This window comes from Henckelia pumila, chromosome 3, assembly GCF_033568475.1.
Source record: "Henckelia pumila isolate YLH828 chromosome 3, ASM3356847v2, whole genome shotgun sequence".
NCBI lineage: Eukaryota > Viridiplantae > Streptophyta > Magnoliopsida > Lamiales > Gesneriaceae > Henckelia > Henckelia pumila.
Genome location: NC_133122.1, coordinates 35,604,128 through 35,620,349, shown reverse-complemented (window position 1 = coordinate 35,620,349; position 16,222 = coordinate 35,604,128). Strand labels below are relative to the sequence as shown.

At 34.4% G+C, this 16,222-nt stretch overlaps 1 protein-coding gene across 1 annotated transcript; it reads left to right on the top strand.

Annotated features, from left to right (window-relative positions):
• Positions 1–8,165: 8,165 nt before the first annotated feature.
• LOC140888456 (uncharacterized) lies at positions 8,166–15,788 on the top strand. Its single transcript, XM_073296141.1, has 5 exons — positions 8,166–8,226; positions 11,450–12,360; positions 12,454–12,637; positions 12,723–15,399; positions 15,641–15,788. Exons 1-5 carry the CDS (start codon positions 8,166–8,168, stop codon positions 15,786–15,788), a joined length of 3,981 nt encoding a protein of 1,326 aa, XP_073152242.1.
• The last annotated feature ends 434 nt before the right edge of the window (positions 15,789–16,222 follow it).

The following is a 16,222-nucleotide window of genomic DNA, read 5'->3' as shown; positions in this document are numbered from 1 at the left end:
CATCAGGACACAGTGATGATTGATAAAGAGAGAATAAAGAACTTGTTGTTCTTATTCAAGTCCATATCGGTACTTAAGATGTTTATTCAGTATTTTACTGCATTCAGTACTTAAGATTGTTCAAGGACGAAATATCTTAAGTAGGGGGAGAATGTAGTAGCCCGGTTCCATTTTACAAGATTAGGTGATTTTAAACATGTTAGAAAATGACATATAATTTTAAAAGTGTCAAAACATATTTAAGAAGTCCTTATTTGGTTAAAATAAGTGGAAAATCAGATCTGGAACGTACGAAAATGGTAGGGTAGGTCCCGGGGGTCCAAAACCAGTTTGGAACCACCCGAAAACAGTTCGGAAAAAGCGGTTCGATCGGAGCTTCCGAACCAGTTCGGAGCTTCCGATCCCCGTTCGGAGCTTCCGATCCCTGTCCCGTGCCAAGTGTCTTCGAGGATTGAACACGTAGCTGTAGGTGGAGATCAGAGCTTCTGATCCTACGATCGGAGCTTCCGATCGTGGCCTATAAATAGGGGTCCGAATCCCTCATTTTTAAGTGCAATTTTCCCTCTCTTCTCCCGGTAATCGCTCTATTTAAGGGCTTCGGGACTCTTCCTTTAAGAGTTGGAGTAGGAAATAGTTTATTTTATAGCGGACAATGTCCGCAGTAGCAGCCAGGCGGCGGAGCTCTGGCGAGGCGTTTAGGAGTCGTAGCTAGGCTATGCCCAGGCTCTGGGGCATGCGACATCAGCGGGCTGACGACGGAAGAAGGTATGGCTTTGGTTCCCTATAGTAAATAGGGAGTAGGATATAGTTTAATTAAGGCTTTTAGAGCCTAGTAGGTGATGTTTGGCATTCTAGGTAATGCATGGTTATTTATGCTGTAGTGCTGTATGGTAGGCTTGGACCTAGAGGGGGAGCTTCTAGGATCTGCCTTAGTAAGGTACGGAAGTATTATTCGAGATATCCAGATTGAGTATGCATGTATTATGTGTTTGCATGGATTATGTGATTGCATGTTTTATATGCCTTTATATACAGCATGTCATGATTGTATGTTGCATACATGAGCATATTGAGCTTTTACCTTAGAGGTATCCTGTAGTAGGGCGCTCACCCTACGAGTTTGTGGATGGTTGGATACGTAAGTCTTGTGTTAGGTCACCTTTATGGTTGGACACATGTACTAGTATCAGGTCACCATTATCCACTGGGTATATAAGCCACCTCCTGATGCGACGGCGCAGCGTGCTATATACCTGGGCCCGGTCTATGTGCTTGTTTCTTGACCTGAGAGTCTTGGTACCCAGTTCACTTGCATACATGCACACATAACACCGTATACTCATACTCTCGTACTGAGCATGTTAGGCTCACTTTCGGTTATTTTCTGTTGGCTGGATGCCCTATTCCATGGGGCAGATGCAGGTAGTTCTCCCGGAGACAGGGAGGTTAGGTGGTGACCAAGGCTGGATAGCTGGGTTGACCACTAGGTTTTGTTTACCTGGTATTTGACTTACTTTAATTCCGCAGTATCTCTAATTAAAATTATTTTATTAATTAATTGCATGCTTAAGTTTTGATTAGTAGGTGATCACGGTGCGGGTCACTACAGGAAGCATCCAGAAAATCAGTTGAAACCGAACGACTAAAACAAGATGCTCCACAACAAAGAATGCAACAACAAAGGAAGTAAAGATAGATCAGGTATATTTATCTTATTTCAGCAACGTAGGTGTAATAGAATTTTATTGCGCTTCATCAATGATTGCTTGTAACATAATATATATCAATGCAATTCATTTTCGCAATGAATTCATTTCGTAAACTTTCTTCATAATGATTTTCGGGGCCTAGGTTTTGTGACCGGCTAAATCGGTATGATTAAAAATCAACTGGCAAGCGCACCAGGTCAAATTATAGATAGTGAATAAAATTCGAATGTCGAACCCACAGGGACTGTATATATATGACCAAAATATATTTATTTCTACTTAATCTAGACTAATGAATAAAGATGATTCAGATTTTAAAATAAAACTAAAAATTGCAATTAAAAATTTAATTAACTAAAACGCAACAGAAAACTTTGGATTAATTCAAATATGGGAAAAGTTCGATCAAGGACTCACGTAGGTACCAGACAATTCATGTAACAAGCAGTCGATCTAAGACATCAAACCTAATCTTAATTCACGGGAATTTTCCTAATTTGTTCGAAGGACTATTTCTAGAACAATCAAACCTATTCAAATATTGATGAACTAATCTTTCGTAATTCTAACCAAATTTGAATGCATGAATAACTGTGAAAATTCAGTTTACACCCAAACCGCATAATGAAACCGAATTCTATTTCTAGTCAGTTTTACACTATGTTGAATATCAAAGTTATCGAATTCAAAAACTCCTCTGTCGACTTGGAATCGATTAACATGCAAGCAAATAACTGGCCAGGAAATTCATAAGACAAATATAAATTCGACAAACAATAAATTCAAATCAAGTCTGAAAATCTCAAATAAACAAATCAAGTTTTATACATAAATTTTCTGGCCCAATCACGTGGTCTTGATCGAAAAAAAAACTACTCAATAAATAAATTCATGATCAAACAAGGTTTTTAATCATGAAAAGTAAAAATAAAATAAAAGAAAAGAATAAGAAAATCTCCCAAGATGTAGCAGTAGCCGCCTCTGCGTTGTGTTCTCTCTGCTGCGATCCGAAACCCTTAATCTGATGGTTGAAAGGGTATTTATATGTCCAAATATTAAAAAGATTGTATCCTGTTCGGCCAAGGAATTTTCTAAAAATAAAACTTTGATCGCGCGGCTCGCTCGAGCGAGCCCAAGTCTCGCTCGAGCAAGCAGTTTTCTGTTCCCGAAATTTCTTTTCCATATTTCTCGCTCGAGCGAGCATACGCTCTCGCTCGAGCGATCTTGTTTTTGCCCAAATTCTGAAATTTTCGCGATGTGCACGGACCCCGTGCCAGGTCCGTGTCTAGGTTCGTGTATGTCTTCTATCTCGCGCGCAGTTTTCTTACAAAAATCATATATCGAGTTCCAGCCGTCGGATTGACCTGAAATTTTGATAGCAGCTTCAAAAATCTTGAACTTGAATTTGAACGGTGGAGATCGGATTTGGAACTCTCTAAAATTAAATTTGAATTTTTTACCAAGGCTGCTCCGTAATTAATGTTTCACAAATCTATTTTCCTACAAAATTAACACCCGAGAAGTAAAATACACACACATGTACTAAAACACATAAAAGCACATAAAACAATATAAATGCACACAAAATAAACATAAAAAAATTACGAACTAATGCATGCAAAATGTACTTATCAATACCCCCATACTTAACTCTTGCTCACCCTCGAGCAAGACATGCAAAAACAATATGCAAACAAAAACATAAGTGAGGACGAATCATGAATGTGCACAGCCTCCGAGAAGTTCAATCACAGAACAAAAAACACAGACATGCTCTCAACTTTTCATAATACACTTTCGGTTTAACGTGAATGTGCGTGTGTGAAATGTCATTCCGGTTTCCTGCAACTTAGATCGAATTCGTCTCAAATCTGCTTAGCGACCTATGACAAATCAGTGCAAGTTTCACTCTTCAAGTGCCCATTCCTTCCAACGACTTCTAGACAAAATCCCACCTTCCTTGAGATAATGAATTACACACCTTCGGATTTTGCATCCGGTATTGCTTTAGCCCCAATAATTACCCGCTGACTTAGCTATAACTGGCTAAGATACGAAAAATCATTCTATTTTTTCTTTCTAATCCCATCGTCTATAGCCCGGATGGAGCATCAATCCCATTTAATCCGCATACTTAGCCTTAAATTTAATCTTTTATTGGATTTTAATCCTTTCAAGGCCCGAATGGAATTGAATATTAAAATTTTTTTTTTCTCTAGGTGCGCCCAAGATCATAAGTATAAACTAGAGCCTCATCAAAATTCATAGAACACAATCAAGATCCACAAACCACCTATTGTTGTACAATGGTCAAACAAACAGAAACTTCATCAAATCTTTCGCTACAATTCACTTGTCTAATATTAGTGCTTAAAAATATTCACGGTTCAACCTACAGTTCTCATGTCAAGTCAAGAGCAAAATTTTTTCAAAAATCCATTTTTTCAAATAAACTTCATCATCATTGGCTATTATGACTCATCCAACTCATAACAATGCAAACAACAACAAACACAAACTGTATGCAAACAATATGAAAACAAACAAGAAACATGACAGATGCAACACAAACACATAGATAATGCAATACTAGTCTACCCCCCATACTTATCCAAAGCATTGCCCTCAATGCTCCAGAATAATGAACAGAATGAAAAACAAACAAAAACACAATGAAAACAAAAATAACACTCCCTTGGTTTTTGATTCATCCTCTTCCTTCTTGACAGTGTCCGTTGGGACGGTATCAGCAGTCTAGATATATCGGCGAGCACGACCAAATGGCATGGGAAAAACACAAAAATTAAGTAAAAACAAAACAAAAACCGAAAACTAAAACAAAATAAAAGCAAAAACACTGGGTTGCCTCCCAGTCAGCGCTAAAATTATAGTCTATAGCCCGACTATAATCCTCTCTTAAGTGGCAAAATTCAAGGTGGTTTATCCACCGTCTGTGAAAAACTCAGGTTAGTCCTGCACTTGCATGCTACACCATTAAAGACATTGTGCATTGGACCAATTCCTGTAGACAACTGCACCTGCTGACTTGCATCACCAACAACATCAATCAAACGAATAGCAGAACAAGATTTTAAAATTGGGCTCTCAGTAGCCGACTTAAGCATGGTAAAAACTACTTGTTCATCATTCAGCCTCAGTACCAACTCTCCTCTCTCAACATCAATTAACGCCCTACTAGTAACAAGAAAAGGGCATCCTAAAATCATAGGCATCTCACAATCCTCATCCATGTCAAGAATAACAAAGTCTAGAGGATAAATAAATTGTTCTATCTTGACTAGGACATCTCTACGATCCCCCTCGAGTTTTTAATAGATCCATCAGCAAATTTAAGGGAGATAGCAGAAGGTTCAATATTTTCTACACCTAGTTTTCGAGCAATAGAATAAGGCATTAAATTTATGCTCGACCCAAGATCACACAACACATTTTCAAAAGATAAACTTCCAGTTTTACAGGGTATAGAAAAACTCCCTGGATCTTGAGATTTTGTTGGAAACTTCTTTTTTAGCACTGCCGAGCACTCCTCATTCATTGTGACTTGCATTATATCATTCAATTTCTTCTTATTTTTCAGCAAGTCTTTCAGAAACTTTGCATATCTCGGCATCTGAGCTAATGCATCTGCAAAAGGAATGTTAATATGCAGTTTCTTGAAAATTTCAAGAAACTTTTGAAATTGAGATTCAAACAACAGTTGCTTAGCTCTATGGGGAAAAGGTAGAGTAGATATATCAGCATTATCATTAACTTCAAATTTTGAAGTCTTACCTTTCTTATCTGCCTTGGAGGAATTTTTAGCACGCACATCCACCTTGAATTCTGAAATTTTCGGCCCCTCTATCATCTTTTCTTTGTCTGTCTTCTGCTCAGGTGCTTCAGACTGTGCTCGAGTCACGACCATAATAGCATTCACGCCTCTTGGATTTGGTTAAGTGTTGCTCGGCAAAACTCCAACAGGACGTGTGGACAGTTGGGTTGCAATCTGGCCCATCTGAATTTCTAGCTTCTGCAGCATGCTCTCCTGATTCTGCAAGCGAGCCTCAGTACTCGCCACGTACTTTATCATGATCTCCTCAAAACTTGCCTTTTTCTCCTCTTGCTTGGCTTGCCAGTTCTGACTGTAGTTGTTGTTTGAGTTGTATGTCTGTCTTCCTTGATTGCCCATAAAATTTACAGCCTCAACTTCAAACAACTGCTGGTCTTGTTGCATATTCCGTTGTGCTTGATTGACCGGCGCTGTTTTCATGAGTGTCACTTGGTGTGTCAACGCGTCAATCTTCGCGCTCAGGGCCATTAAAATCATCGACATCTAGAACACCAGCTTTCTTCTCTTTCTTCACATCCGGCCACCCAATGTTACTCTCTTCCATGTTGCCAATGATCTCCCAGGCTTCAGCTGGCGTCTTCCAGAACAAACATCCATTAGCCGCAGCATCCAGCATAGATCGAACCGACTGATCGGCTCCATTCTAGAACGTCTGAGTCTGCTGGCTTTGAGATAAGTTATGCTGAGGACACATCCTCAGCATCTTCTTGAATCTGGTCCATGCCGCATGTAAAGATTCACCCTCCTTTTTCTTGAATGAGATAATATCTGAAAATAACTTTGCCATCTTCGTAGGAGGGAAATACTTGTTCAGAAAAGTTTGAACAAGTTGGTTCCATGTAGTGATGGAACCCGCAGGCAAATCATCTAGCCACTCAACAGCTTCGCCTTGAAGAGAGAATGGGAGTAACCGCAGTCGCACTGCATCAGATGTTACCCCATTAACCTTGAACGTGTCGCAGATCGATAGAAAATGCTCCAGATGAGCGTAGGGATCTTCCACAAATGTGCCCCCAAATCTTGCTTGCAGTTGGATCAGCTGAATAGTAGAGGGCTTCAGCTCAAAATTTTTCACCTCAACAGCGGGGCGAACGATGCTAGATCCATAGCCTTCAGTTGGTGGACAGATTAAATCAAGAACAGTACGGTTGTCCGCCATCTATCCTAGCACCTAAAAGTTACAAAGAAAAGCGAGGAATTCAGAATTTAATAAAAAATTAAAATAAAGTCTAATCTCAAGAGAAACAAAAATTCTGATATCATAACAGTCCCCAGCAACGTCGCCAAAAACTTGACCGGCTAAATCGGTATGATTAAAAATCAACTGGCAAGCGCACCAGGTCAAATTATAGATAGTGAATAAAATTCGAATGTCGAACCCACAGAGACTGTATATATATGATTACCAAAATATATTTATTTCTACTTAATCTAGACTAATGAATAAAGATGATTCAGATTTTAAAATAAAACTAAAAATTTCAATTAAAAATTTAATTAACTAAAATGCAGCAGAAAACTTTGGATTAATTCAATTATAAGAAAAGTTCGATCAAGGACTCACGTAGGTACCAGACAATTCATGTAACAAGCAGTCGATCTAAGACATCAGACATAATCTTAATTCGCGGGAATTTTTCTAATTTGTTCGAAGGACTATTTCTAGAACAATCAAACCTATTCAAATATTGATGAACCAATATTTCGTAATTCTAACCAAATTTGAATGCATGAATAACTGTGAAAATTCAATTTACACCCAAACCGCATAATGAAACCGAATTCTATTTCTAGTCAGTTTTACACTATGTTGAATATCAAAGTGATCGAATTCAAAACCTCCTCTGTCAACTTGGAATCGATTAACATGCAAGCAAATAACTGGCCAGAAAATTCACAAGACAAATATAAATTCGACAAACAATAAATTCAAATCAAGTCTGAAAATCTCAAATAAAAAAATCAAGTTTTATACATAAATTGTCTGGCTCAATCACGTGGTCTTGATCGAAAAGAAAAACTACTCAATAAATAAGTTCATGATCAAATAAGGTTTTTAATCATGAAAAGTAAAAATAAAATAAAAGAAAAGAATAAGAAAATCTCCCAAGAAGTAGCAGTAGCCGCCTCTGCGTTGTGTTCTCTCTGCTGCGATCCGGAACCCTTAATCTGATGGTTGAAAGGATATTTATATGTCCAAATATTAAAAATATTGTATCCTGCTCGGCCAAGGAATTTTCTAAAAATAAAACTTTGATCGCGCGGCTCGCTCAAGCGAGCAGTTTTCTGTTCCCGAAATTTCTTTTTCGTATTTCTCGCTCGAGCGAGCATACGCTCTCGCTCGAGCGAGCATGTTTCTGCCCAAATTATGAAATTTTCGCGATGTGCACGGACCCCGAATGGGCATCAAATTCAAATTAGTTTAATTGTTTTAATTTTCGTTTCATTATTATTTTTTTTGTTGGGCATCAAATTCAAATTATAAACTTAAAATTTGAATTTTTGAGAAACAAAATTCCATATTAATTAAATAAATAATGATTTTATAAAAATATTTATTAATTATATAATAAACTTAAAAAAAAAAAAGAGAGAAAGAAAGTGAGATGGGGAGGGCCACCGAATGGAGGAAATGGAGGGGATGGGAAATGGGCCACCCACACCCACGTAAGAACCGACGCTGGGAATAATAATTTAATATTTTCAGCGTCTCTGTTCCTGACGCGTTTTACAGTATTTTTATTATAATTTTCGGCACACCTTAATTTTGAAAAGTGAAGTTTTTTTAAATTAAAAGCAAAAAATCCATTACAATATACATATATATAGATAGATAAAATTAAGATATCTATTTTAATCGAAATCTATATTGATAATTATCTATATTCAAAATCATATCATAAAAAGAATGAAATATTTTTTTTTCTTTTTTCAAAAATTTGAAATACAACATAATAATGAACGATTATTTTGATGTCTTTAAAATTTGTTTGTATTCTATATTTAAAAATATTGACAAATATAACTATAATATTTTGAGTTGTTAATTAAGGTTTAGATTAGAAAACTTATTTTAGGGATTCATGAAAGTATATCTTGAGAAACATACTAAAATTAATTAAAGGTTAATATACTCAACTTGTATTACAAAATAATAAATAGGGTGTTTTTAATAAAAATTGAAGTGTAAATAACACACCTCATATTTTTATTGTGAACGATATTTAAAAATTTAATGATATATATATATATATAGATACATAAAGATAAGTAAAGACTTTTATAAATTTAAAAGAATTTTGAAAGGAATAAAATATTTTACATCTCGGTGCCCCGCTAAACAAAAATATTTTATAATGAAATATATATGTATCTTTACTATATAATAATTGATAAGCCCCATAGAAAAACTGTTTTTGGCACTATTAATGAGTTTCCAAATATACCCTCAATTATCTCAATAAAAAATAAAGTTAATCAATTATTTTTATTTTATAATTGATTTTTTAATAGCACATTACCCTTGCATCCGACACTATCTCTTCCACGTTCAAAAACCTACTCAATTAACTTCCCCACGACCACCATTTCTCTTTCCTTAAACAATAAAATCCGTTCAAATCTGAATTGCAAAAGTCCAAAACAAAATGGATTGCAAGATTCTTCTCCATCAGAAGATCAAGTACGGGTGAGTGGTAATCATTTTCTACCGTAAAATGCTTCTGCCATTTTGTTTGTATAATTTCTACCACACCATAATTGAAGTAATTGGTTATAAAAGCTAACCATAACATATATGTAATATCTTCGAAGTTTTTAATTTTCAGGAATGACTTCAATTTCCGAATCGAATTGTTTGATGAATTCCGAGGCAGGAAATCGACTGTCTTTCCTCATAAAGCTTTGCACATCGAGGTTTATTCACATTATCATTCGCATGTGATACTTCGGAAAATGTTTTCAGTGAATTACCTTTCAATCCTTTTTTTTGACAATATTTGATTATTTTTGCATAGTGGTACGACTACATCTATTGTTGTTGTTAATAATTTTATTTTAGGCTCGATTCATTGATGGAAGTATATTTTGTTAGAAGTATTTAAGTATTATTATAATATAATTGTTAAATACAGTTGAAGTATTTTGGGAGTTCGATGATTCGACTCGATAAATTCTGTATTTTTTATTCGCATTTGCTTCTGATTCTTATTTCTAATCTTGGGCTTTGTCAATTTATCAATTGATATTCCAAGAAAAAGTACAAAAACAAATGTGTTTAACTTGAAAAAATGATGGATAATGAAGTGATAAGTATTCGTATGATCTGTTTTTGTAATGCACTCATGACTCATGTAATTATGGTGTCAGGCAACATATGAAAATATGGAACTTTATAAACATTTTGAGTTGTAATATATTTTCTGCCATTAGTTTCTGTATAAATTTTTATGTATTTTTTTGTCAAGTCAAACAAGCATATAATATATTAACAGTGAAGTCCCCTATATACATGTGATTTTTCTGTATTTTAAATATGCATCGGAAAGTATTTTTAAACCGTGCAATTTTTTATTACAAACATCCAATTTTTTGTTCAGATTAATTTTTACGTGTGATAAATTGTAAAAACTGCACTGTTTTTTTTTTCTTTTTCGAAAGATCTGACCACGTGGATACAAACCTATCAATTTAAATTATATTTTTTTTACAAAATAAACTAAGATTTTGGAAACCAACTTAAATGATCTAATTTAGTTTTTCTAAGGGTTGTAGATTAACGAAGTAGTAAAGATATTTATAATTTTTCGACTAATATAAAGCAATGCACCCTTATTTATGTCGTTATGCAAGACCTATTAACCAATTTTTTTTCGATGGAGTTCATCTTCATGAAAAAATATTGATTTTTTTTATTATCAAGTTTACTCTAATTTGATTTTTCATATTTTATAATTATATTTATGTATTATGTCATACACGCAACGTGTGTACTTCGATGGCTAGTTCACCAATTAAGTCAGCATACATCATACTTCACAAACTTAAACATCTATTATGTTTTTTTTTTTTTTTCATTTACGAAATGCACGAACAAAAATGTCAAAATTTTGATACATAAGGTTATCTCCAACCATAAATTTTATTTTAGTGCAAGTTTTGCACTAAAATAATTTAATTTCTGTATCAAATTCAATATCCATATATCTCGAACCTATCTACTTCAAATATTACACCACAAACATTATCTCCAACCACATATTTTTAAAGTTATCTCCAACCACATATTATATTTTAGGAATAATATTTATATTATATAATCAATATTAAATGGTTAAAAAATTTAAATATAATATTTAAATTTAAAAATACATTATATATTTATTAAATTATGTATAATGAAAATTAATACACGAGGATTACAAATAAAACTTAAAAAATTTGTATCTTTTTTTCTTTATTTAAATGTTTAAATCAAACCATTAATTATTTATTTTTAATTTATATAAAAAATTAAATATTAAACAAATAAATAGTTAACATATATTTTATAAATTTAATTGGAAAATTATAATAACTTTTTTATGATTGAATATTTATTTACCAAGATAATAAAGTAAATATCATAGTACAATATATTTATTTATAATACTTAAAAATAAAGAATAGAATTAAAAAAATACCAAAAAAACAAATGTTACCACCAAATTTGCCACAGTGGTTTTTCTTGCGCCAAATTTGGTGCAACAAATAGTGGGACGATAGTTTGGTACACTAAATAACATTCTCATTAGAGCATCATTGCATACGGCCTAAATCAGACAAAATCTATTATATTTTACTTATTTATTTATTTTTACTTTCTAAAATAATATAATTTACACAACTACAGGAATTGATCTTATTGGTAGTGGGACTAATAATAGCAACATTCGACGCTCACGTCCAAGACGATTTCATAATCTAGCTAGAAATTTCAGTAATTTACAAGGACACAATCGACACGTGTTGTCTGATCCAAAAACTTGCCCACACTGTAAAGCTTTGTTGTTTCACGGGGAATCATCTCAGTTGTGTTGCAGAAATGGACGCACACAATTGGATCCAATAACATCACCAATTGAGCTACAAGAACTATTTGTTATGGAAAATGAAGAAGGCAGACACTTTAGGCAGTACATAAGGGCATACAATCATGTTTTCTCTTTCACTTCTATTGGAGTTAACTTAGATGAATCACTCACAACAGGTTCAAATGGGATTTATACATTTCGTGCCCAAGGTACAATATATCACTCGATTGGAAGTCTACTGCCACCTGAAAATGATCGGCCTAGATACATGCAAATGTATATTGTAGATACTGATAATGAGATAGATAACAGACTTCTAGAAAATCAACAATTGCGAAGAGAATTGTTGATAAAGATACAAATGATACTTGATCAATATAACCCCTTTGTGCAAGTCTTCCGACAAATTGGTCAGCGTCGGGATATACCTAACTGCAAACTGGTAATTAAGCAGCAGAAATCAAATCAACGTCAATATTGCCAACCAACCGCATCTCAAGTTGCAGCAGTTATTGTAGACAATGAATATCCAGAAAACTTATGTGGTAGAGATATCATAGTCGAAGGTATTAATGGACGCCTTATGAACATTCAAGATATTGTTGGCTATTATGATCCTTTACAGTATCCTCTACTTCTACCACATGGAACATATGGTTGGGACATAAATAGTCGCAATATTCACGAAACAAAACTAACATGTTTAGACTTTTATTCCTACCGTTTACAGGTTAGTCCTAACAAAAAAATTAATTATTTCATATCTTGATATCTTGATTCAATATATTAATAATCTATAATTGTGATCTACCTTTTGTATTAGATACGAACAAATTGTTCAGCAATATTACTTCGGGGAGGTCGTCTGCTACAACAATATGTGGTTGATAATTATGTAAAGATCGAAACACAAAGGCTGAGATGGATTCGTACAAACCAGAATAATATTCGATCAGAACTTTACCAAGGTCTACAAGATTGTTTAGATGGCGGTGAAAATAATGCAGGTTTGACATCTTGATTGTGGCAATTAGCCGTGCAGATTTTTTTTTAATTTACATATCTTACTTAAATGAGAATAATATAATGTAGGAAACGTTGGTCGTAGAATAGTGCTTCCATCATCTTTCACTGGGAGCCCACGTGATATGTACCAACGATATCAAGATGCAATGGCGTTGGTCCAAACATATGGAAAGCCAGATTTATTTATTACAATGACGTGTAATCCAAATTGGATTGAAATAAAAGAGCAATTACTACCTGGCCAGTCACCTCAAGATCGTTCGGATTTGATAACCAGAGTATTCAGAGCAAAATTTGAGGAATTCAAGAAAGATATTGTGGAGAGAGGGGTTTTGGGAAAAGTTCTTTCTTACTCATACGTCATCGAATATCAAAAGAGGGGACTGCCTCATGTTCATATGTTGCTTATATTTGAACATGTTGACAAGCTGCATAATCCAGATGATTTTGATTCAGTTATTTCTGCTGAAATTCCAACAAAAATAAATGAACCGAATCTGTATGATGCAGTTATTCGTCATATGATACATGGACCATGTGGATTACTTAACCCTCAAAGTCCATGTATGCGAGATGGTATTTGCAAGAAGAAATTCCCCAAATCATTTGCATCATTTACTACTCGAGGAAATGATTCATATCCTATATATCGAAGATGTGAAGGCACATATGATCTTATTAGTGACAATGGTCAGATGATGGTTGACAATGGTTGGGTTGTACCATATAATCCATTTCTTCTACTAAAATTTGATTGTCATATAAATGTTGAAGTATGTGGTGGGGTAAAATGTGTCAAATATATTTATAAATATATACACAAAGGACCTGATAGAGTGGCATTAGAATTGCGCAATGGACAAAATTGTGATGAAATACAACAGTATGTGGATGGAAGGTGGATTTGTGCACCCGAGGCATTATGGAGAATCTTCTCATTTGAATTCAGTCGAATGTACCCTTCGGTTTTTAGATTACAAGTACACTTACCAAATCAACAATCGATTAGGTTCAGATCAGATCAACATGTAAGTGATGTAATTGGAGATGATGATAACTCTAAAACCATGCTGACAGAATTTTTCACAATGAACAAAGATCTTGAATTGACTGGAAAGTATTTGTATAGAGAATTTACAGAATTTTACAGATGGATACAATCTCAGAGAAAATGGGTTCGACGAATGGGTAGAAACAAAGTTGTTGGGAGGATATATGTCGTGTCCCCATCTGAAGGTGAAAGGTTCTATTTGCGAATCCTTTTAAATCATGTCCGAGGGCCTACATCTTTTGAAGAACTCATGACTGTCAATGGGGTAATTTATACAACATTTAAAGAGGCAGCTGAAATTCGAGGACTTCTTCAACATGATGATTATGTTCGTCATTGTATGCAAGAATCATGTTCTGTAAAAATGCCATCCTCATTAAGAAGATTATTTGTGTCCATATTGGTTTTTTGTCAACCAACACGAGTTCGAGAACTCTGGGATGAATATCACCCCTATATGTCTGAAGATTATGGTAGATCAAATTCTTCTAATAATTTTTTCATCACAAACAAATTGTTGCTTGAGTTGCGAAGATTGTTGCATCAGCACAAAATGAAACTCAATGATTTTGATTTACCTATGATAAGTGTTGAGTTTTTGGATGATTCACCACTCCTAAGAATAATTGAGGATGAGCTTTCTATTCAAATTTCTGAAGAAGATTTGAGATCCGTACAATGTTTAAATTCTCAACAAAGGGTGGCATTTGAAACAATTGTTCAAAGTATTATGTGCAATCATCCAAAACTTTTTTTTATTGATGGCCCAGGCGGAAGTGGAAAAACTTTCTTATACCGCTCAATTTTAGCATATTTAAGAAAGAAAGGAAAAATCATAATTGCAGTAGCAACTTCTGGAATAGCTGCAATTTTATTGCCTGGGGGTAGGACAGCACATTCACGTTTCAAAATTCCACTGAAGCCAACAATAGAAACACTATGCAACATTGAAAAACAAAAAGATCTCGCGGATTTGATCAGACGATCGTCGGGTATAGTGTGGGATGAAGCTCCGATGGCTAATCGTTATGCTTTTGAATCTGTGAACAAAACTTTTCAAGATATTATGGAAAACATGTTGCCATTTGGTGGGAAAACTGTAGTTTTCGGTGGAGATTTTCGACAAGTATTACCTGTTGTGAAAAGAGGATCGGTACAAGAACAAATTGCTGCAAGTATTTCAAGGTCAACATTCTGGAACTGTGTGGATGTAATTCATCTTCATCAAAATATGAGATCTGAAGAAGATGTTGAGTTCTCTCAATTACTACTACGCATAGGTGATGGTTTGCAACATTCTATAAATGGTAATTTCATAAAATTACCAGACTCGATGGTCATACCATGGGAAGGTGACCATTCAATTTGTCAATTGATTGATGTTGTTTTTCCAAATATGATTGAATATATTAATGATGCAAACTATATGGTTAGTAGAGCCATAATTACTCCAAAAAATGCCGATGTTGATAAAATTAATGAGATACTTATTTCAAAATTTCCTGGACAAAAAATGGAATATGTATCCTGGGATTTCGTGGAAGATGACAACAACAATCTTTTTCAAGAAGAGTTCTTAAACTCTCTTAGTCCAAGCGGTTTACCACCACACAGAATTGTATTAAAAGTAGGTTGTCCTGTTATGCTCTTGAGAAATGTGGCACCTGAACTTGGTCTGTGCAATGGAACAAGGTTTGATATGTCGTAATCTCTATAGAAATTTCATAGATGCTGAGATTATAGCAGGTCCTCACAAAGGTATTAGGTATTTTATTCATCGAATGCCTCTAAAAAGTGAAGACGATTCTGGATTGCCATTTGAGTTGACACGTAAGCAGTTTCCGATAAGATTGAGTTTTGCTCTCACAATTAACAAAGCACATGGTCAAACGATACCAAATGTTGGTATATTTTTACGTAATCATGTGTTCAGTCATGGTCAACTTTACGTGGCGCTTTCAAGAGGAGTTTCGCAGCATTCAACAAAAATTTTGGTCAAAGATGGAAAACTGCATAACAGATCTGGCATTTACACAAAAAACATTGTTTACAAAGACGTGCTACTTCGTACTAATGGATGAGGATAAAATTTGTAAGATCTTATGCTTTATTTCTCTCAAATGACAAAAACTACTAATATATTTATTCACACAATGTTTTTGCGTGCAGGTCAACAATTGGAACCTCCTACCGTTTTTCATGGTCATTAAACAAATGATATTTATTATATCAAACATAATTCTATTGTTACATATCGACACACAGGTTTGAATTTCAATTCTAGGTCACGTAAGATTTCATTTCAATATTTTTATTTCATTTTATATCATACATTTTATTTATTTTTTGTTCTTAGGTTGACAATTCAACTCATCATGGGTTTTGCAAATTTGTATTCTACAAAGATAAAGATAATTAGTCTAGGATGAAAAATCACTATCAATAGGAGCATATACGACATTGATGATGTATTTCAGGATTTATAGTAGCAAAAGATGCATACGTAAGTTTTCTC

What these genes read in the sequence shown, in the direction of transcription:
- LOC140888456 (XM_073296141.1), top strand. Translation starts at nt 8,166, where the DNA reads ATGGGGAGGGCCACCGAATGGAGGAAATGGAGGGGATGGGAAATGGGC. An exon ending in TGGCGGTGAAAATAATGCAG is followed by an intron (nt 12,638 to 12,722) that starts GTTTGACATCTT and finishes AATATAATGTAG; the next exon opens with GAAACGTTGGTCGTAGAATA. An exon ending in GGTCTGTGCAATGGAACAAG is followed by an intron (nt 15,400 to 15,640) that starts GTTTGATATGTC and finishes TCATGTGTTCAG; the next exon opens with TCATGGTCAACTTTACGTGG.